A 24,195-nucleotide genomic window follows, 5' to 3' on the forward strand; every position below is an offset into this window, starting at 1 on the left:
GCTTTCCAATAAATATTTTTAATTCCGAAAAGTCCACTTTCAATCTGTATCTGCTTCTACTTATTTGTAAGAAAAAAATTAGAAGTGTCTCATAGAAATATTTGAAGGAAGAAGGCGTAATGAATGTGTATAAAGTTAACAAACCCCAAATGAGCTATAAAAGCTCAACTATTATTTAATCTCAACATATATTTCTAAAAATGAAATATGCTACATGTGTGTTTTAACACTGCCCATATAAAGCAAGTCCTTCAGGTTCTTTTCCAACCAAGTTTAAGAAAATTCCTCTTAACAGGAAAAGCCATTAACAGAGTGTTAACACTCTGCCACCTACTGGACAACTCATCAACTACCAAGAAATGCGCTCAAGAGCTTGAAAAGTGTATTTCAACAGCGAGGCTTCTAAGAGCCTTTGGTAGTTTGAATAAGGCTCTGGGATATATATAGGCAAACTTTTTCAACTTACTTGACAACAAGCTATTTCCCCATTTATTATGGAAGGCTTTTTCCTAACAGGATTCATAGGCTGACAATCAATCCTACAATGTTCAAACAATAACAACACAACACCAGCAACAATGTCCTTCAGTGTTTTGTTTTGTTTTTAGTGCCAGGTAGTTTAGAGTCCATTTTCACATATGAAATAACTTTATTTGCAGGCACTAGGCCAAAGGGACAGCAAAAATGAAAAGGGTGCAGGTACTCCTATCCCTCTACCCTTTGGGAAAACCATCCTGTGAGTGGCATCCGCCAGATGGAAGGGCCATGAGGTGCTGGCACCTCTACTTTTAGCAAAGGACACCTGTAGCTGTAGATGGCAGGAGTCAGATTCTGTGATATTTAACTTTATTTTACATATACACCGAATCTAAAATTAAATCACAGTGATATGGTACGTTAAGCAAACACAAGTTGAGGTTTCATTACTCAGTAAATCTGACTGAGATAAATCTTTGATATGGATAACACACATTGAGAAAAAGGTCTGCCAGCAGTCAGCGAAATGGATAATGGATGCTACTACTACTAATACTAGTAATAATAGAACGGGACAATGAATTTACATATTTACACTGACTTCAGAGAATGTAAAAGTTACAAAGGTAGAGAGCATGTAGGCCTCACTTCTACAAAGAAGTAAAGTAAGACTCGGGGGTTACGTGATGGAAACGGTCTAAAGCAGAGTAAAGTTTGTGTCAAACCCCTGCTTTGTCATTGACTAGCCGAGTGATCTTGGCCATTGTTAATTAGCCTCTCAGAATTTTAACGTCCCCGTCTGTATTATATAATTTGAAAAGTGGCGATGGGGTTTAAATAAGACAAAATACTCAGCTTGGTTTCTCAGAGTCTAACAGGTGCTCAATAAATATTCTGATCTTCCTCAAAGTCACAAGACCTGTTGGCCCAGCTGGGCCTGGCACCATGGTGCCAGGCTGTGGATGTGATGGGCTTTCTAAGGTGGCTTTGTTTCAGGGCTTGCATTTAAGTAATTTTAAAACTACGATTCTGCTCCATGGGTATGCATGCACATGAATGGGCATATGCGTATGACTTCAACTACACCAAAGTCAAGGCCTGACCTTGGTGAATCAATTGATTGGCCATATTTTATTCAATCAATCTTTAGAAAGTCAGTTCTGTGGCCTGAAGTATGGGTGAATCAGGTTTGATATTAAACCTTTTTATGCAACCATATCTCTGTAATAATCTCTCTTTGGCCAATTTCCATCCTCTTTGGAGGACATAACTAGATTCTTTTTAAAAATTCATCTTTGGTAATTAGCATTATCTTCATCCATGAAGAACAGAACATTAATAGATTGTTATCTGTGAATCTCAAACAACAAGCAATTGAGGGCCATCATAAGAAGAGGGCTCAGGTAGAGCTCCCTTTCTCCCTCTGGAGCACCCCCACCACTAAAATAAGTGATTACTGTGTTCAGCTGCACCTGGTGGACCACACTCAGTGGAGTTATGTCTGACAAGCTTTGGGAAGTTCTTAGCCATTGGGTAGGCTAAACAGAGAATCTGTTTCTATGGTAATGGCAAAAGTAGCCATCTTTTTTAGCCGCTGAAGAGAAATTTAAACCCTAACAACCTTCTTCTCATTTTGAAGTGTATAGTGTTGGTTTTAGATTATACATTAAAAGCCATCTTATAAATGCAAACTTTCCTCAAAGAAAGGACATCTACATGCAAAGAGATAAAGGAGACAGAAGTTAGCACAAGTGACCTAAATTATTAAAGATGACCCTGTTATAACTTCTTTCCCCAAAGGGCTGATATTCCTCATCAACCCTTTTTAATAACAAGATAGTGAAACCTAGGGGAATGAGGGAGGTAAGAGAACTATGAGGATACAGAGTTCAGCAACAGTTCATTGAGAAGCACAGAAAGGTTAAGACCAAGTAGCTGGAGGTTGTTTTAGTCTGAGCTAAACACTGTTCCAAAGGGGAGCCTCAGCTGCAGGGAGAGGACATGTGCAGGATTCTAAAGGCAGAGATAGCGAACCATCCCATTGCCAGGCTACATAGAATAGAACAGATCATGAAATAGAATAATAGAATAGAATAGTATATGCCATTTTATATTTTACAAAATATCATTAATATTTGAGCAGTTATTCTGCACCTGGCACTGTGCTAAGAGACTTACACAGTAACTCTGAAAGGTAGCAACTAATCTTTATTGACACACTAACTCTGAGAGGTAGCAACTAATATCCTTTTTGAATGAGTAAGAAAACGGAGGCATAGTGAGATTAAATGGTTTGCCCCAGGCCAAGTTGCCAGTAACTGGCAAAGTCAAGATAATCTTAGGATCTCTGACTTCGGAGTGTGTAGTTAACTACTCTACTGAGGGTCCTTGTGGTTATGGGTAACGGTCAGATGCCATCTCCCAGGGCTCAATGGCCAGTGGGGACTCCTAGGTAGGCAAATGACAGAGAACATCAAACAGAACTACTACTCAGGTGTCAATACGCTGCATGGGCTGGAGAAACTTCTGGGTGAATAGAAGATTGGGAGAGTGATAGAGGGGGATCACTCTATCACTGGATCATGTCCAGGAGTACCCCATCCGTGCTCCAAAGCAGTGCAGGCTCAGTTAACTCTGAGCCTTAGGACAGAGGGTGGGCTGGAGGAAGACTGCCTCATTATCCTCAAACTGGCTGTGAAAATGGCAGGTCTGCATGCTCCTGGGGTCATTTGGAACATCTGATGGGACCAGAGCTGATAACCCCAAGTAAACTGGATAATGATTTAAACCGCAAAAAGTCACTGGTGGGGCATGTTAAATGCAAGCGTTTACAATGCTGCCTCCCTTCAAGTTGTTTTGAAGGGACAGACATTTATCAAAGGGGAGACATTGAATTCCAAACCTGTTAATAGTTTATTGATGCAGGTTAATGACTATATCTAAATGGCTCAGATTAAGCACAGCAATGAGCTGATCAAAGGTTTATTAAAACAGGTGAAAACATCAAACTAACACCTAACCTGAAACCATACCTTTAAAAACAGGTCTTGATAATCAAAAACTTGACAGCAAAGAGATAAGACTAGAAGCTGATTGGTAGGCAGATGAGGTTTATCACATTTATGAATGAACAAGTATTTTTGCTCAATCTTTAATCATATTAAAGTGTCCCATATCCACCGAGGTCCTTTTCACCAACTATGTGAAAATATTTAAATTAACCTGTAATACAGAGGTAAGTCAGATGGCCAAATGAATGGAGCAGGTATTTCACAATGCATGGCTTAACTTACCAAATACTATGTCCTGCAGTTCAAAAATGAACATGGGTATGTGATCCCTCCTGAATCCAGTAAGGTTGTCCAAGACTTGTGGGGATACTAGAATTTGTTTTTCCAGGGCAAGGTCTTGCTTTAAAATGACAGAGCAGCAATGGGGGATGAAAACAGAAGTGGGGTTTGGATGGCGTTTATTGTCAATGGACCGGGAAAGTATAAAAGCAGATCTGGGCACTCATGGGCATTGATACCCCTCAGTCAGATATAAATGGGAAGTATTTTTCTTGTGTTCAGAGATCCTAGTCAAGAAAAAACAGCCCAAGCTGTTTTATTTGAGATGTTTTTTATCTTTACTTTTTTAATTAAAATTTATTTTTAAAAATATTTCCCATTGCATTTTTCTTGTTGCCTTTAACAAAATACATATTTTTTTATTATAAAATCTAAACGGGTGAGAATTTTATAATTTATTTTATAAACAATTATATATTAAAATTATTCCTCATATCTATCTTCTTCAATATAACTGCTCAGAAATAGAAACCATTACCAATGAGGCTTACCAGTTTCTATATTTTTCTGTGCACATAGATGTGTATAGAATGTATAATTTTGCCAAACAGGACCTATTCAGATAGCTAGATATATTCAACTTTATATATGAAACTTTCTTTTTCTTAATATGTGATGAACATTTTTCCATGTAGTACATATACTTCATTCCTTTTTCCTGGCTGTGTAGTACTTCACAATGTGGATATGCCATAATACATTTAAATATTCCCCTGTTGATTGGTGTTTAGGGGATGTCCATCTTTCAAGTATTACAAATAATACTGCAAGTACAAAAACACCCTAATTTCTTTAGGGTAGATAATAAATAGAAATGCTGTGCCAAAGCATATGAGCATTTGTAATTTTGACAAGTAATATGAAATGTATTTGTACTTTTTAAAAGGACATTATTTACATTGTCATTTGTTTCAGGAAGAAAAAATAGCTATATCTTGGGATTTTCACCTTCAGTGAGCTAGAAGAATCCCATTTGAAATAAAGAGAGCTATGATAGGGATGGGGAAGGGAGTGTGTTGGAAGGTATTTTTGAGCTTCATAATTGACCAAAAGCATTAGGACCATCTTGGAACTTACTGAAAATGCAATTTTGGAGCTCCACCATAGACTGAATCAGAAACTCTGGGAGGGGGAGGCAGCAATGTGTTCTGACAAGCCCTCCAAGTAATCCCATTGCTAGCTGAGGTTTGAGAACTGCTTCATTGCAGTAAGGAGAGGAGGTGGGAGGTTAAAACATCTGACATCTGATAAAACCATTGTCCCTATCAACTTCCATGTCACAAGGACAGAAGAGAAGTTGAGAAAATATTGAAAGACTAGAAACTTTAAAAAGTGGTAGGTAAGTTTCTGCTTCTTTTTTTAGCAACATGCACACACACACACACACACACACACAGTCCACAGGGCAGTCCTGCTTAACTGGATACTAGTAAGCAAAGACTTTTTTGATCTCTATCCTCAGTCCCCATGACTGCTGTCCAGCAAAACCGGGCTGATCTGGTTTTCTATAGCTCGCCTATTAAGAAGTGCCTTCCATATGCAGCATGGTGACTATAGTGAATAATACTGTATTGTACACTTGAAATTTGCTAAGTGGAACTTCAGCATTCTCACTACAGAAAACAATGGTTTAAAAAAAGTGATGAGCATAGGATCAATCAAATAAAGGAGTAGTTTCCACACTCTCATGAGTTATGTAGCGAGGCCTTTGCCCTTTTGTGGCTTAGCAAAATGATTTATAAGTATTATAAGTCCAGTTGATTATTTCACCTAATATTACCATTACCTGAAATAAATCCAAAGCTAAATGCTATGACTCTCTCCCCGCCTCACTTTTAGGAGTGGTGGTGAGTTGCTGCCATGACACTTAGGTACTTGACAAAACTATTTTGAAAAGTTCTACTCACTATTTTTCATGGGTCAAAGTTAATCTTTGAAGAAATATGTTGGTCTTTGGACATAAATATTTTTCAGGCCGTTTTTACAAATTGCAAGTGAGATTCTCAAACAGTATTTCCCGCTCTTGAGTACTCCCACCGTTTCTCTGCCTAACTATTAATGTGTGTAAGTTACCTTCCTAACTCTTAACCTCCCTCGGGAGGCCCTGCCTTGTTACCTTCCCTGTCTGGTGGCTGACACACCATGTAACAAGCTCTTGCATCCTAAGTCACAGGACGATAGGAAACTTAACTGTTAAGTTCTTGAAGTTCAAGATAATCATTCTCACAGCACAGCGAACACTGAGTATACACTTGTCTCTGAATACGTTATAAGTAGCTATTTAAGCTCCAGATCTCTGATGAACTCAAGAGATGGAGCTCTAAATTAGAATGCTCCGTCTAGAGCACTCTAGAAAACCCCTCTAGAAGAAAAGAAATTGGCTTTCCTTCCTCATTTGCTCGCTATAAGGACTAATATAGTCATACTTCTCTTTTCTCTTTAAAAAGATAGAAACTTATTCTTCAGGATAATGATGAAAATAAAGCTTTGGCTAAGGAATCAGAGATATACCCACTTTTTCTAATCTTCCACTTATAATCCTCCATCCTAAGGAGATGAAGTCAGTATTCAAGAAATTTAAATAAAAAAACAAAACAAAGAAGACACTATCAGTGTCTTTAATTTAGGTAAATATGTCTGCTAGCATGCACTAGTCACTCAACCAGGTCTCTTTAATAGATATGAAAATTGTGGGTCCACTTTCAACTTTTATCTTCTCATTAAACTGAGGATCTTAAGCTACTGCCCCCTTAATGCACTGAAGAATCTTACTTTTCATATCATCTGGTGATCTTTACAACTTCCATTCCTATTTTTATTTGCTTTAATGTTATTTTGATTGGACATATATATATATATATAATAATTTATTTAAAACCCCATCTGATTTTCCTACAGAGAAATTTAAGTGCTGTGCTCATATGGCCAGCATCATCTAAAACACACATCTACAGAATGATGGAGGCACATTTAAATCAATGGGATTGCCCGGGTGTTTACCTTTACTGAACCTGTAGTATGGACAGTGAAAAGGAAGTCTGGGATTCACACTTCACAGAATTGTGGGTGATGAGGCAGCCAAAAGAAGCTTTGAGTATGACAGAGTGGGGTTCAAGCCCCAACTCCATCACTTAACTAGATGAGCTACTTTAGCTCATGATTTAATCTGAGTTACAGTTTTATGAGCTGTAAAATGAGGATTATACTCATTATTATAACAGATAGCAGTTATCGACTGCTATCTGCCTTGTACCATGCTCAGCACTTCTCTTCCTTTGAGACTCATAGATACAGAGAACAGCCTGATGGTTGCCGGGGGGAGGAGTTTGGGAGGAGACTGCATGAGAAAGGTGAAGGGATTAAATACAGATTGGCAGTTACAAACAGGGATATAAAGTCTGTAATACTGTAATAACTATGTATGTGCCAGATGGGAACTAGAAATATCAGGGGAAGGACTGTGTAAAGGACATGATTGCCTAACCACAATGCTGGACACCTGGAACTAACACAATATAATACTGAATGTAAACTGTAATTGAAAAAATAAAATTTAAAAAATCTTTTAAATTAGAATAATTCCTTCCTTAAAGGAAACTGAAGCTAAGAGTGGTCAAACGATACTAATGAGTGGTATATCCTGTTGTGCACTTGAAAGGCAACCCCCTTCCGGCCACAGCAGCAGGGCATCAGGGAGTAGAGGGTGCAGGTCACATGAAATACTAGAAGTGGAAGAACTTTCTAGACTGTGTGCCCATAGGCTACAAAGTGTAGGTGTTTTGTGAATGGAGAATGCTGCTCTGTAAAAATATACTTATACACTGATAACTTTTTCTTTCAAATTTAACCTGCTTCCTTGCAGATTTTTTAAAAACTATAAAGTGGTACTTGCTGGCATAAAGGTTAATCTTAGGCAAATTTGCCGAGTTTGCCCTGTGTACCATCCCTCATTCCCTAAAATCATTCTTCTCTCTCTTGCTCTCTCTTTTTTTTAAAGATCCCAGATGTTTTTAACTTTATGAATAAATACAATTCTTCTTTCATTCTCCCCAATGTGAGGTAGGGGGCATAGGGTTGATACATTTATAATTTTTAAATATTTAAGAATACAAAGTGCAGTCTTTTCAATGGAACATGCCTTTAAATTAGGGGCAGGAGAACCTGCTGACATTGTCTTTGATCTTTGTGGACAGACAGGGCAACTCCATTTAATCGTGCCTCCATCCTTCTCTATACGTGCGTTTTAGAGGACGATGTCTATTGTGTATCAACATGGGTCATCAGACTGAATTTGAGAACTACTACTTTAAATTCATGGGGGACCCTGGAAAATCATGAACTGAGCAGCAAACAGACCAGAGAGAGAATTCTGCATGCTCTGCTCTTAGTAGTACAGGGCAGCAATTCACACCATGGGCTCTGTAGTTAGGCTGTTTACATTTCAATTCTGCCTCTGTTGTTAGTTATATCATCTTCCTTTAAGTCTCTAAGCCTCACCATTCCTTGGGGCTAAAATGGGTATAGAAATAATGTCCGTGCTTATTATGAGAATTAAATGAAATATTTTGTCCAAGAACCAACATAAGCCCTCAAAAATGTTAGTTTGTAAATTAACAAAACATACTAATAACTATAATTATTTTATCCCTATTTCTTCTTCTTTTTAATTTATTTAGCTTTGATTTTCAGTTTTCCCATCTGTAAAATGAAGATAAAAATAGCCAACTTTCGGGGTTGTTTTGGAGCATAAGTGAAATAATGCATGTTTGTACATAATTTGGTATATATAAGCCCAATTAAAAATAGTCATCACTATTTTTTTGTGACACTTCCCATCCCCACTCCCCTAGTGCATTCACAGTTGTCAGTTGCTCTTGGTTTCCCCAAACCGGAAAAGGAAGAAAATAATCTCATTTGATGCCCGATTTCGAACTTGGTTCCAGGCTCCAGCCAATCCCTCTTTCATGGTCCTTAAAACTTACCTGTCCCATATAAATGCATCTGAAGGCAATTCCATCAACACGTTACCTTGAGAAAGTTTTATATGTTATTTCATCAAGCACACTGAGAAATCTTAAAAGCAGAACACATGCATGTTTACCACTTAAAAACTCAGCAATATCTATTTTGGAGCTTTGCTTGAAAGTATTGTGAAGAGGAAAGAAAAAAAGATGAAGACATTACAACAAAAATATTCCAGCTTGGATACAATGAGTAATGGTAAGACCAGGTAACCTTGCTTTCTCTCCTGTCTCAGTCTACATTTTCAGGTATCTATCAGCCTGGACAATTCAGGGAGTCACCCAAAGTGTCATGTATCTCTAAGCCTACTGCCCACTGGCCACCATGAAGGTTCTCTCTGGATTGCAACCCCCCTTTTTAAAATTTAATGTGGAGTGGAGTGTGGCTAGCTGGAAGATTCTGGACAGTCATGGAGTCAAAAGGAGAAATAAACTCAGCCTATGTTGCGATAATCTTCACTCCTCAATGGAGAATGTCCTATTTTTTTTTTCTAGTACTCACCTCTACATCTAAATGTAAAATTGTCTGCTGCACCATGGGATGGAACTGAAATCGTATTTCCCTCTTATTCTTCCCAAGTCATGTGATTGAGGGAGTAAGGGAAAGTATCCATAACACTAAAGAAGTCGTATCTCTTTTATTTCTTCACCTATGTGGTGAAGGAGTGGGATTAGGACCCATAAGATCTGCTATAATCATCAATAAGAATGTGTGCATTAAGCAGTGGAGAAAGGTAAAAGTTTGTTCTAGAAGATTTACAAGTGACTGAGAGGAGAGGGAACATGATAGGGAGATGCTACATTCTTTTGAAAATTCCTCAAATATATAAGCAGATCACGGAATAACATAAACTAATATTAGGACTTAAGGATCTGAATGAAGGCTGGGAGTGGATATGCATATGTAAAACTGATGGTGAGGGATAACTTTTGTTGACAAAACCTGGTGTATTAAAACTAGGGGTTTTATCCTGAATCATTCAGATGGGGATTTATAATAAATATGAAGGGGAGCTTAAATGTGTGTTTCTTGTTACTCTAAGAGGTGGTACCTATCAAATAACAAAAGACTGCTTAAAAAATTCCTGCCTCTTAAAAAAGAAGTATCAAAGACAGTAGGCTCTAACATCTTTCAACATGTTATTCCAGAGGCAGACTGCTTACAGTCATATCCCTCCAAAGATGGTAAAGCATTGTTCTTTGGCTTTCTGGCAGAGAAAAATGTAGACAGGGTCTCAATGAATTGGATAACACAATGTTTTTAAGACTTTGGGCTTCTGCTAAATTGATTTGACTAATTTACCTATTTAATAGTTACCTAAACTGAATAGAATGACTGTTGCTCCTCTTCGGTTAATAACACTGATTAATCTTTAAAAGAAGGCATTCAAGATGAGTTTCTGTTAAAGATCAAGTGCTTTTTTTTCTGTCCTAAATGAATATTTTTCATTACTGAGAGTAATATAGTTATTATTCTGTAATATCTTGAGACTGACAAAGGGCAGAGATTATCCTGAACTACTTCTTTTCTTGAGTAATTAGAATATAGCATCATGCCAGGTGGACAGAAGAAATGGTAAGAATAGATTTTCTTTTCCAGCTAGATTGAAATAAAAGTTTTTCCTTGCATGGTATACACATTTTTTCCTCCATTCTTTTATCCATGAATTTGATTAAACTTTCATACAACTTTGGAGGATAAAATCCTCTCACTTTATGATGCATACACTTCCTTGTCTCTAAAATGATAACCTGCAGCTAGAAACATCACCTGATTCACAGGGAAATTGGAGAATCTACTGTAAAACAGCCAGGTTCTAGGTCAATAGTCTATGAAATGTCCATTATTTTTTGCATTATTCATAAAGTGAGCTGTAATGGTGGAGGGGAAAAATGAAAGCTTTAGTTTAAGACATCCTATATAATAAAAGCCTAGGTGGTGTCGCGCGACGTCATCACAAGATGGCCGCCGTGACATTGCCACAAGATGGCCACCACAAAGATGGCTGCCATGAGATGGTCACCACAAGATGGCCGGCAGGGGAGGGCAGTTGTGGGCGACCAGGCCTGCAGGAGAGGTCAGTTGGGGGTGACCAGAACTGCAGGGCAGGGCAGTTAGGTGTGACCAGGTTGGCAGGGGAGGGCAGTTAGGGGCAAGATCAGGCCGGCAGGGGAGGGCAGTTGGGGGCCATCAGGCCAGCAGGGGAGGGAAATTGGGGGTGAGATCAGGCCAACAGGGGAGGGATGTTGGGAGTGACAAGGCCTGCAGGGAAGAGCAGTTGGGGGGGCGATCAGGCCAGGAGGGGAGGGCAGTTGTGGGCGACCAGGCCGGCAGGGGAGCAGTTAGGCATCAATCAGGCCGGCAGGGGAGAGGTTAGGGGGCGATCAGTCTGGCAGGCATAAGTGGTTAGGGGCAATCAGGCAGGCAGGCAGGCAGGCGAGCAGTTAGGAGCCCGCAGTCCCAGATTGTGAGAGGGATGGATGTCCCCCAAGGGGTCCCAGATTGGAGAGGGTGCAGGCCAGGCTGAGGGACAAATTTCGTGCACCAGGCCTCTAGTATTATATAATACAATGCATGAAAAATTTAAAATAGTAACAAAAGATCTAAAATTAACATCAGAAAAGAACCATAGAAATGGTAAATAAATTAAAAATGTACCAGAGATGGTAAATAAAAATCACTTTCAAAAAAAGGCTGAGACGCTTGAATGTGGAAGTACATACAGACTTTCCTTGGGGTATGTGAGCAGGTCCCTCCGATGCACGGTACACAGAGTACTGACCGAGTCACCGCACAGGGAAATGAGACCATTTAGAATCCATGGAAAAGAGTTGCCACGCTCCAAAATAGATCTTGGAAAGTTTATCATCTCCAAGTGAGTAAATAGGAAACTTGACCATTTTTAGCCTAATTAAAATTCAATGTATTTGTACTTGCCATTTTTAGACCACTTTTTTTTCTTTCTTGTCATTAAAACCATGTATATCATGGGTTTCTAATTTTCATGTAAATAATCAAAATATAGTTTTAAAATTTAATTAAAATCACGTTTCATAAAGCACCGTGTTTTGCTTTTTTTTTTTTTTTTTTTAGGTAGAAGGTGCAACCTTTAAAATAATGAAACAGGTTAAGATTTTGTATTTGACTCTGCTTTTTATGAATGGGGTGTCAGCTTGGTGGAGCACAATTTCCGCTTCTGGTAAACCACAAAGCAGAGTGGAATACTATTAGCACGGGTGCATCCCATGACAGCTGCAGAGATTAACATTTAGAACAATAAGGAAAACCGCTGGTTAATTCCTCTTATTTTCTAAGAAAAAGAGAGAAATCCGTGGATCTGCTGTTGAGAGACCTGCAAAAATGCAAAACTGAAAAATCTTTTACATCATCATAAATGCTGTTGGAATTTGAACATAAATGTATAATAAGTACGTTTCCCTTTTAGAATTTACTCACTCTTTGGAGCCAGACCTTCTTGGTTTCATTCCCGAATCTGCTGTGGATTAGCTGTGTGCTCTTCCGTAGGTCACTTACCTCTCTGTGCTTCCGTTTCCTCCTTGTGTAAAGTGGATAATAATAGCACCTACCTGAGAAGGTCGCTGTGAGGATTAAATATATTAAAATCTATACAAGGCTTAGGACATTACTGGTTCATGGTAAGTTCTATGTAAGTGCTTGCAACTATTACCATTGTTACCATTGTCATCATTATTGAAATACTTCAATGAATCTGTTTTATATTCAAGTTTCCTTAAAAGTTTTGAAAACATACTTTTTTAAAAAACTGGACATGACACGTCGCTGGAGAACAGCTATTGATCCAAGTTTCACAATGGGCTCTATTTTGATTAGGGTCCCGTCACTTCCAACATTGAAACTTAATTTTTAGGGACCTACTATGTACCAGTTGGTTGTAAGGATGGGGTGTGTTTCTTATTTCAGTTAGTTTTGCATATTGCAGCTTGACATACCTATTAAAAAGTCCCATGAGCAAAGTAGTTTGTGGAAAGTTCTTTAGCATTTATCTTAGAAATGCCTGCCTCCATGAATAGATAATAAGGCAACTGAGTGACGACTGTGGTTGGTAAACATCGCAGATTCAACAGAGGCCATGAGCAGTGGATACAGTTATCCACTTTTAATTAGATTTTTAAAAAAACCCATATCCTTCAAGGATGATACGGATATTGTAAACTGGGGTGCAGTTTTGCCTTAGCAGGTACTAGACCTATTTAGACTCATGGATATGACACCAGAAGGTCAATCCCACCGTGAACTTACATCTCAGGGAATATTTCAATTTATCAGCAAGGCACGCTTGCATCAGCACTTAAAATTCCTGTTGTTACTTAACTTTATTTCAGAAAAGGCCTATTTCCCAAAGATTTTCAGTAGGATAGTAAGAGTTGAGGTAGCATAAAAGGGTCTTATGGTCACATGCACTGAGAAGCACTGTGGATAGGACAAGATTAAATGACAGAGGGTAGAGCTCTGTGAGGGTGTGAGGTGGTGTGTTTCAGTGAATGGAGCCTCATTAGCGTGGTGGAGTGAGTGGCATAGGTAGTTGAATTACCTCCTGAATCACTGATAATGCAAACATTTTTTCCCTGATGGGAATAAGGGCTCATTCCCCTACCACATTATTTGCAGACAGCAGGGTTTGTAGCAATAGCATTGGAAAAACAAACAAACAAAAAAAACCCCAGTTGATTTTGGTGGGCAAGGGGAGTTGGGGTGGAGATTATGGAAAGACTCAAGCAAAGGGGCTTTTCCCCAGGAAAGCAGGATTCTGGAATACGTGGGAATACTGTGAGTGGCAGGGAAGCTAAGAGAAAAGAAGAGGCACCGGAGATAGGCCCCGCCTCTTATGCAATGTAGTTCAGGGCCACTCTGATTTACGTGTTTCACTCTCCTCAGGGTCATCTGCAAGTACATTCATGCAGGCTTTTCTCTGCAAATGCTCATGATTCCCTGGGACTTTGCCGTCTTAGGGGAGAGCACTGGACATGGAGTCAGAAGGCTGGGATTCTTAGGGCAGCACTGTCACCTGCTGGTAGCGAAATATGTTGTCTGTGCTTCAATCTCTTCAATGAAAGCACAGGGCTCCTGATCAATAATCAGGGTAAAATATTAGAAATTTTCTGGCACCATCTCAAATACTAGTTAGGCCTCTTTAACAAGTTAAAGTGCAGCTCCATGAGACTATAACTTCTAGTTTGATATCTGTCGACTCCAATCTGCTACTTCCCAAATTTGCCCAGATTATTAAAATTTTAGTAGCTAGAAAATAAAATCCAATTTTCTGATTAAGTTTCTATTCACTAAATTAATATATCTCATTTCAAGGATATATATTTTATCATTGGAGACAATAAAATTATTGTCATTTTGAGTGGGAAACAAAGCAACTCAGTAAATGCTTGTTTTTTCCTGAATTGGCCCCCGAGCAACAACTATCGCTCTCCACTTTGCTGGGGTTTTGCCTGATGCCACCTTTAAAGGTCTATATGATGTTAGAAATGAAAAAGTGTTCTAATATTGTCTTGACCTTTTAGCCCTGTGGTGGGTTCAAGGAACGAAGTGCTAAAGCAATTTGCATTATTGCACTCTCTGTGCCAGGAACGTCTTTGAATCTTGGGCTAAAGAGATTCGATCCATATCAATGTCTGTAGACACCGAGATTTCCTACAATATGCCTTCATGCTTGTAATAATTCTGTCTGTAAGACGGAAGGCTGGAAACAAATAATTATGCCAAAGCCTGGGTTAATTAATGTATGAGCCAAGTCAATTTGAAATTTAAATTTGGCTTTAGTGCACTTTGCCTTTCTTTTTCCCCTGCTGCCCAAGTTGACTCGTGAATACCCTGCAAGAGAGGAAATTTCCTCAAATGGCAGAGCTTTCCTGGGAAAATTATTGTTATAAAATAGAGATTTTTTTATTTCATCCTATAGTCCTGGGATAAGTGCTGTTACTTTTAGGTCCCAGGAAAGAATAAATATAGTTTTCATATTAGGCTGACCCCAAATTCATATCTGTTTATAATAAATACATTTTATATCTATTTAATAAAAATAGGTTTGGGTCAGATGTGAAAGCCTAGAACTCTATCACATTTTACCTTTGTATTGCTGTGCAGAAAGTTCCTGCTTTGTACAGAGCTACCTAGAATGTCGATTTGACATATAGCTGAGATGAAAAGCTGAGCTTAGAGCCCCCAGAAATATCGATGCAAAGGGGCCCCTAATTCCATCTGTGAATAAAGGCTCAAATCATTCAAGACAATATGTATTAATTACAATAAAAATTTCTCTAAGTCACTACCGAAATGTCACTTGACGGCAGTGGTGGTATGAGCATAGCCCTTTGGCATCAGAAAAAATTAGATTTGAGTTCTAGCTCATTGCTTCAGAGACAGTGTGCACCCTGGAGAGTGACATGGACTTTCTGAGCCTCTGTTTCTTCATCTGTGGAATGGGCTTGATAACAGTCCACAGGAGTGTCATGAGAAGTGACTAAGCATTGTTGTATCCAGGACAGAGTAGGGGCTCAATGAATGGTAGCTGTTTGTATGTATCTATGTACATATATAGATATCAAATCTTCACCAGAGGACATGTTTATTATTTTTATAGAGAGGAACAGTGATGTGAGAGAAAAACATCCATCAGTTGCCTCCCGTATGCACCCCCCGACTAGGGAGCGAACCTGCGACCTAGGTATGTGCCCTGACTAGAAATCAAACCCACAACCTTTTGGTGTGTGGGAAAACACGCCAACCAACTGAACCACCTGGCCAGGGCAAATTGTAGCGGTTTTTGTTATTATTTTAGTTACATTCCTAAAGTCTAGGAAGTATTAACTTGCTGATTATTGGTAATTCAAACAATTTAGGATTAACTGCTTTCAGGGCTCTGGTCCATATTGAGGATATGAGAAGGAATATCCTGTTTGTTTGTTTTTTTTCCTGCCTATAAATTCCACTAGAAGCTTCAGCCTCGTGCAAGAGGCAGGGGGGAGAAGGAGAGGTCTATACTTTGTGATTAAGAAAGTGTCAAGGGGCTGATGGAATCGTTCTGCGTGCTTAAACTGAGCGCTATGTTCTGAATATGTAAGCTATGTTTTAAATGCTTGCTAAAGAAAACAGAGTTGGCTCCTCAAGCCAACACCGACTCAAACTGGAAATAAGAAATGTGAATGAATTATTGATTTAGAGGAAGTAGCAGAGAGGAGGGGCTGAAATCTCTGGGGCCACCGCTAGTTGATATCTTAAAAGAGGGAAAATGTAAGCCGGAATGTGACAAAAATAATTTAAGGAAAATAAAAGCGTGATATGTATGGCCACATTTAAGGAAGTTTAACTCATTTCACTAAGAAGGTCTCTTGTGTGTGATGGGGAATACGGAATAAAAGGATGACTTTGTCCTTTTTATTCTAGCAGGGAAATAAAAATTAACAGATATCCACAACAAAAAGGGGAGATAGTGTCATAAGATAAGTATACAATGGTATAACTTATGACCCCAAACTGGCATGTTTCCCTGCAATTCAGCTGTGCAACTTTTGAGTGCACAAACATTTTGAGAAATATTTGGCTGCTGTAATACAATGATTTCTAGATTGCAATCCTTGAAGGTAGGGGTTTATAAAACACATATTTCCCCCCAATCCATATTATTATTAAAGAGATCTAGAGTCTAATTCAATGAACGATAAAAGGGACGAATGCTTTATACACACAGAGGTGTGCACGCATGGATTTCTGAAAGCTCTAAGGAAAGAGGTATCAGGATGTGGTATTACCTCTTGCTCGGGGGGTCATTGGCTATGCAGGTAAAGCTAAAAGACGGACGCAGCATGTTCGTTAAACTTGAGTGGATTGTATGATTTCAAAAAGAGGACATAATATAAGGGGGGCCTGTCGAAGTGATTGAAATGATTGTGTACTTTCAGTGTCTCTATTTCTTCACTTATTTATTCCTTAATCCACACCTAACCCACTACTGGAATTGTTTATTCCTTATCCTACTTTATTTACTTGTAATGTCCTGTTTAGTTGCCTACTTTCTTCTCCATAAAACTGCTTTCTCTTGTGTTTCTTCCTTTCATCTAGCTTTGCATCACTGCCTTTTTTGCAGGCTTGTTTTCTAATTGTTCCTTTAAAAAAATTGGTGTTTTTCTTTTCTTTTTAATATTCTGCCTTTGTTTTCTTTTCTTTTTTTTATTTCTTCAAAGGTGAAACCCTCCATTCCTACACACTTACGTCTCCCAAATCTGTATCTCTGGTACAGAATTCTTTCTCTGAGCCATTCCTTTTCTGTATCAACTTCTTCCGGGCATCCTCACATAAATAAGTCAAATGCATCATGTTACAAATTTAAATTCTTTATCTTCCTTCCCTAAAATATTCCTTTTCTGGATTATCTGAATGGTATCCATCTCTCCTATTATCTGTAAAAGAAACCTGGAATTGGTCACAGCATCAGCCATTTCCCAACAATAATGTTTTTTTCTTTTTCTATCTCCAACAAGGTGATCCTAATTATTTCCCCCCCGTTACTGCAAAAGGCTCCAGGCTTCCAATTCATTTGTATTTATCCTTTTTCCAGACTATGATTTCCCCCAATTTTCCTTCAGTGATCTACCAGGATGGCAGACCTGATTGCATCAGTCCCGTCTTTTAACTCCTTCTAGGACCACTGTTGTCTTCTTGATAACATGCAAACCCTTCAACCCTGCAGGCACGAAAACCCCATTGTAATGTGTGCCTTGTAGACCCCGGGACTAACTAAAATATCTGTTATTTCCCTAAATCAGTCTGTTGTTTCAAGCCCCCAGGGCTTCTGATAGACTGGTATCCGGTCTGAACACACGTCATCTCTCCCCCTCCTCTTTCTGTCTTGTTGGTGCAATGCTGAGTCATGTTCCCTTCAGGGTCACCTTCACTGAAAACCTCCCCCCATGCCCGGCTAGGTGCTGTTCCTGCTTCCAGAACATTCGTGGTGTTTCTCTACTGCAGTACTTACCACACGGGTGTGTAATTGTCTGTGGTCTGTCTTCTCCTCCCATCCTCATAAAGCCAGGAGCTGTCATTCGTCACATTACCCCCTGACTTAGTAAATACTGAGTTTTAAAATATGAGCAAAACTCTCAGAATGGATATGTGTTGGACGTGTTATGGGTGAATGATGAATACATTTTGAGGGATAAAGGAAGGCAAGATTTGAAATGCTGAATTCTGAACTCCCAGACATAGAAGAGGGAGGGGCTGGGATTAGGGTTTTGGGAAGAAACCGATGCTAAAGCCAAGCCCTCTCCCCTGTCACTCAGACCTTCATTTTGAGGCAATAGAACACAAACTGAGGCTGACAGGCAAGGGCATAAGGGTTAAAAGTGAAGGATAGACTCCGAACCTGGAGTCCATTTTAGTGGCTTCACTGAGGCTGCAGAACTGGAATTAGGTAGCTGTTGAAGTTTGTCATTGACTTAGATAAGAAAGATAACATGGGAATTATATCATGAGGCATCTTTAATGCCAGGCTGAGGAGTGGCTTTTGTCTTCTGTTCCCCAGGACTCACCGAGGAATGGTGAACAAAATGGGAGCTTGGTAAACAAGTCTGACCATGTTATGTAACACTCAATGCAGCACAGGGAGTCTGAAGGTGACCGAATATTTGGAGAATATTTAAGTTTTTTTTTTTTTTGAAGGGTGGCAATGGGAGGATGAGGAAGAAAAATGCAGCATCCTTGGGAAAAATTGGGAGTAGCCTTGAGACTTGCTAAGAGAAAAGAGAGACATCCATTTGCAAACAGAAATTTTAAGGAAATAAAATGGTTAAATATTGATTACAAAACCAGAACCTATTTCACCGAGCCAAGTACTTTATTTCTTTGAAAACACAGCTCCATAGGTTTAGAGTGTCTGTGTTATTCTTTGACAAAGGATAGCAATTCCTCTGCTATTTTTAATAATGAGAGGCTTTCATTTGAACAAAGACAGAATCTTGTACCTCAGGTGTCACAGGTACCCTGGAGGTCTGATGCAATGCCGGGCAGCAGCTCAGCTCGGGGAAGAAGCGTGGCCAGCTCCTATGAGATGGAGTTTTGCCGAGCCAGTCTTGAATAGAGACCTTTAATTGTACTCATTGATGGGCACTGCTTACCCTAAAATTATTTTGCTTTTTATTTTACAAAATATGTTCTAGACAATACTCTTTTTGAAAAACAATTCAAGAAAATTGCATTTGGGAATAGATTCCGATGACATTTTCTACTAATTCTCTCCCCCCTCCCCTAAATTCTTCACCCTGAAAATACCATTTTAAAGACCTGAAACCTTTTCATATTATCAGTTTCCTAAACTCATAAAGTAAAGCCCAAAATATATTTGAATGTTATTATGTGTATATTGATAATAGAATTGAAAACAAGTTAATGCCATTGTGACAACATGTTATTATCATTGGTTTAATAATCCTCATTTTATGGACCTCTGTAAGATCATATTAGTATTGAAGAGCATACAGTTGTCACACAAAATAATGCTTTTAATTAAAATTAAAATGGAAGAAAATATCATTCTTTATTAGACTCAAAATCCTTGAAGATTGGGACATGTCTTATTTTTTTATGTAACATCAGGCATGATGCAATTCTTGGCATATAATAAACAATCAAAAATATTTCTGAATAAATGACATTTAAAAAAATATAACACTTACATAGAACCTACTATGCACCAGGCACCTACCCAAAGTGACTCACAAATATTAACTCATATAATTCTCATTAGAAAAATCCTTTTTGCAAAGGAAATGAAGGCATGAAAAGGTTAAATTATTTGCCCAAAATCCCACAGCTTCTTAGAAAGTGATGGAGCCGGGCATAAAACCCAAGCAGAGCCATGTCAGAATCTGTGCTCTTAACCAAAACTGCTTTTTTTTCCCCCTGTCCTTAAATTTAAATATATAAATTATGTATGTAAATATATATTTTGTTACAGTATTGAACTTAGAACAAGAACTGCGTTCAAACACATATTAAATTTACTTGGTTTGTGGCTTTGAGCAAATCTATTAACCGAATGGGTCCTTAATTTCCTCATACAGAAATCAGAATAATAGCTGGTACCTCACAAAGCTATTGTAAGCTTTAAATAAATAATTTATGTGGACATTCTAGAACATACGCAGCACCCGGGATCTGTTAGTTGGTATGCCAAGGAGAATAGTATTGTTTTTCTCCTCCTCCCCTTTCAAAAGGGTACATATTTACACATTACATACGATGACCTTAGCAAAATGAGGTCAGGTTCTGTGTTTCATAAAGCATTAATTCCAATATCTCCTATAGGTAGACTTAATTTACTAAAGCATTTTCTAGACAAATAAGATTCAAACTCAATAGATTGTTTTCTGGAGAAAAAAACAAATTTTCCCCCAGAAGCTATTATGGTTTAAATATCTACCAAAAAAAAGGAAAAGAAAAAAAAACTCTTTCTTCTAATTGGGAAATCAAGTTGTACATTTTTTTTTTAAAGAAGAAAAGATTAGACCGGCAATAGAACATATTGCATTTATTTTCTCTAAGACCCTCCGACATTAACAGATTCAAATCCCATAGGAACCATATTAGCCAGTGGTTCCCAATCATGGCTGCACATTACAATCATATTTTCAAAAATATCAAAATATAGACCCCTTCCTCAGATATTCTGATTTAATTGGTATCAGGTAGGGTCTGGGCACCTTTTTTTTTTTTTTAAGTTCTTCATTGATTCCAATTTGCAGCCTGAGTTGAGAACACTGGTTTAGGCTATCATTTAAAATATCACCGGTCTCCTATTTCCATTTTGTTTTTCCTCTGATAAAAACCAACAATAGGTAATATCTTCATTCATGTCAACATTGAAAAGAGTCTGAGACATTCACCAAGATGCTAAGTCATACCTCCATTTCTGTAACCGACTGCAGCAAATTCTGTCTTTATCTACCCATCACTATTCATTATCTAGAGTTCCAAAAAACACAGGAAAATGGGAAACAGAAGTCAAATATATATAGGCTAATTTTCTTCAACTCTAATTATCATAAAACAATACAACTCTGAGATTATTTATGTGTTCTTATGAGTAAATTATAATAAGGGTTTCATGTTTACTATGCTCAGTATGCTGGTGTGGTCAATAATCTTACAACATTTTACAATGTGACTCAGTATTATTCTTGCAGCTAGAGTTCCTAAAATTAACAGTAGATTAGAGGCATAGAACTCAAGCAAATCCAGGCTAATGGATGTTTTGAGCCATGTTAAAATATTGAGTAGGAATGAGTGCCCCCCGAGAGCACTGAAACTGCAAAGATGTTTTGCAAATCTAATCACCTTGGTTCCTCTCATAAGGCCAGGGAAGAAAACCAGCAATTTTGAATTTTTAAAGCTGAGTTCTTTAGCCAAGCACATAGTAGGCTAGCAAAATGCTATTCAAATTATACTTTATAAATTCCACACCACTAATTGCATTCAGTCCTACTTTGTCTTTACTGGTAAGCCAAAGTGGTCCAAGTACATAAAATATTTGCTTACTCTTATCACCTAAGACAGACTCAAACTTGGACATTCGGCTATTTAAAGATTAGTTTCAGGAACTACAAGGTCACACTTGGGTTTATTTTGAACATTTTACTTTCAATCACCCAATAAATTCAAGAAATAGCCTTGCATAGATGACTTGGTTCAGGTTAACAACAGCCATGATATCGTGAGGGTCTCCTGAAGATTCATTGTGGACCCCTGCCTTCCCTATACCGCATAATATCAGGTTAAAGATTTCACATGGAACTTAATAGATTTTCAAAAATAAAGCCCGAGTAACAGGCTAAAATTGAATGGCATTGTTGATTTTTGACTCTGATTGGATTTTCTTAGACTTCAAGCAAAATGTATATTTTTGGAAGAATTAATTTGTTAAAGCTTTTCTTGATGTCTCTCACCCCAGCTTGGAAAGAGCATCATGAAGAGAGAGAGAGAGAAAAAAAGAGTACCCTTTTGGAAACTATGCACACAACATATTTTTCCTAATAGGTGTGAAGAATGGCTGCTATGCATAAATGATTGTTGGAAAATAATTCTCTGTAAAACATGACTTAACAAGCAACTCCATTCACCACTGTACTCATTCCCAATATCCAGAACAACCATGACACATCACATCGATGCCGACACTGTCTGTTAGTTCATAAACACCATCACTTTCAGCTTCAAAATTTTCATACCCAATAAATTGGAGATCAAAACTTTTGAGGAAAATCTCCTATTCACAACAAAATAGAAGTCACAAACCATCCATAGGAAACCGTAAGTTTCCCAGGACCACCATCTTTTCTTTAACCAAGGTGAAGAAGTGACGCAGACGAAAATCAAGCTGACCCTACATCATCAGAACCTCAAACACCACCATCCAACAGCAGTTTTGCAGCAAATAAACAAAACAAGGTATCTCGGACCCCACCGCTGTTAACCGTCCCTGGGAACATCCCCAAGCCCCTTCCCAGACCCTCCTTACCTTTCATGCTTTCGCTGGGCAGCTGGACTCAGCTGGGCAGAAGGGTAGGGGATTCTTAGGTAGTGCCTCCAGACTCTGGAACTCCAGCGCTCAGCGGCTGCCGGGGAGGCCAGGTGCTGGGCGAGGCGCAGACGGTGCGCACCTCTCCAACCCAGGCAGGTCCGCCGGCCAAGCGGCGCAGCCCACCCAAAATGTGGGGGGCTGCCTGTCCTAGTTGGAGATGAAAGCAAACTGCGTTAGTCTCCAGCCCTTCTTCTCCAGGCCCCCTCTCGATTCCCTGACACGTTAATTCTACCTTAAGGGATACTTTACCCCAAGTCCCAGCTGGTCTGAGAAGCTAAAAGGCAACTGCTTTCCCCCTGTGCTGTCTTCTATCTCCCCAAAGTCCTGAAGGCTCACCTTCCAGGCGCCTAGCTTTCCTGGCTCCGCTGTGAGCAGTGCGCAAAGTTCTCCAGACTTAAGAGTCTTTAAATCCTCGCCCGCACTCTTGCCCCACCCCTCCCGCCTCCTCCCTCCACCCCCTTCCCCCCCCCCCCCTTGCTGCAGAGGAGGTGGATGCGGAATTGATGAGCGCCAGCCCCCCCCACCCCCCAGCCCCTCCGCCCCCGTCAGCCCTTTCCGGTCCCAGGAGAGGGAGGGGCGAGTAGGAGAGCTCTGTGCGCCTCCGCGCCAGCCCCTCTCCCCCCTCGACCCGCGAGTGGGGCTGCACCCACGGTTGTCTCGCTCCATTCCGGGCTGGGACTCACCCTACCAGTCCGGGAGACCAAAAGGCAGCGAAAACACAGGAAGCAGGAGAGGGACCCGAGTTAGAGCTTGGGTAAGAGCGCGAAGGGTGGGCGGGGGTCTGGGAGATTCGTACCGTCCCCGGAAACAGCTTTGTGGGAGCCCTGTCCCCTCTCCGGAGGACGCCAATTCCAGAGGGAGGGGAGTTTCCAAAAGAACCCACCCCGGGAGACCGAGCCACCTTGGCTCCTTCAGTCACTACTCCGGGGACGGCACCACCTGGGAGCCTCTGAAGAGCGGGCAAGGTAGAGAAAGTGGGATGGGCATGGGTGGGAGCGCGCTTGGCTAGGAGCTGGGTGCTGAGAGGAGGCAAGAAAGGGATCCCGGAGGCTGGAGGTAAGAAGAGCGGCCACGGTGGTCCAGCAAGCCCTGGGCGAGTGTCCGGAGTTAGGCAAGCTGTCCCGAGCTGGGGGCGCAGGCTGGATTTGGGGGAACGGCGCGCGCTCCACGTAGGGGGTCTGGTGGTGGGCACGGGAGCTTAGGGTGGGCGATTGCAGTGCGGACGGCTGGGAAGATGGGGGTCTGGGGTGCCAGAATTGTGTTGGGGACCGAGACATCTCCCTGTTTCCTCCTAAATTCCGTGGATGCCTGGTGCATCCCGGGACGATCCGAATCCGGACCAGGTGTAGCCCGGGCTAGCGGCACCTTGGGAGGGGGGCACGTTGGTTCCAAGGACCCGCAGCCCTTAGCATCCTGAAGCCCACCGCTGGGTAGAGCAAGGCAGCCGTGGGCACTTTTCCCCTAACTCTGTACCAGGGCTGTTGGGCTAAGATTGCAGCATCCCGCGCGTCCCGGGACTGCCAGGTGGCTATCCACCGTCCAGATGATCAAAACTGCTGTTTGATTGATGGTGTGCAGGTTAAGAGAACTAATAATAACAATATAATAGGACGAGAAGAAAGGCAGACGGCAGCACAGCACACTTCCCCCGGCAGGCTGAGTGTCTCCTAGGCACTCAGGAGACAGAGGTGCCCGGTGAATGGGACTGCAACTTGCACCCAT

At 40.1% G+C, this 24,195-nt stretch overlaps 2 protein-coding genes across 2 annotated transcripts in view; one reads left to right on the forward strand and one right to left on the reverse strand.

Annotated features, from left to right (window-relative positions):
• The window catches only part of CALCR (calcitonin receptor), a 73,534-nt gene extending 50,694 nt beyond the window's left edge, over positions 1-22,840 (reverse strand). Inside the window, exons 1-2 of the mRNA XM_070425120.1 lie at positions 22,810-22,840; positions 22,411-22,620 (exon numbers count right to left, since the gene is read on the reverse strand). Of these exons, the coding sequence (XP_070281221.1) occupies positions 22,411-22,417 (7 nt within the window). The 5' untranslated portion in view covers positions 22,418-22,620; positions 22,810-22,840. The remainder of the gene's footprint in view (positions 1-22,410; positions 22,621-22,809) is intronic.
• A 676-nt stretch (positions 22,841-23,516) lies between these two features.
• The window catches only part of LOC139016002 (probable serine/threonine-protein kinase kinX), a 177,626-nt gene continuing 176,947 nt past the window's right edge, over positions 23,517-24,195 (forward strand). The window contains exon 1 of the mRNA XM_070423534.1: positions 23,517-23,529. The gene's annotated coding sequence lies outside the window, so the exon portion shown is untranslated. The remainder of the gene's footprint in view (positions 23,530-24,195) is intronic.

Source organism: Myotis yumanensis, unplaced genomic scaffold (genome assembly GCF_028538775.1).
Source record: "Myotis yumanensis isolate MYYU_CA2020_CCGP unplaced genomic scaffold, mMyoYum1.0.hap1 SCAF_9, whole genome shotgun sequence".
NCBI classification, from domain to species: domain Eukaryota; kingdom Metazoa; phylum Chordata; class Mammalia; order Chiroptera; family Vespertilionidae; genus Myotis; species Myotis yumanensis.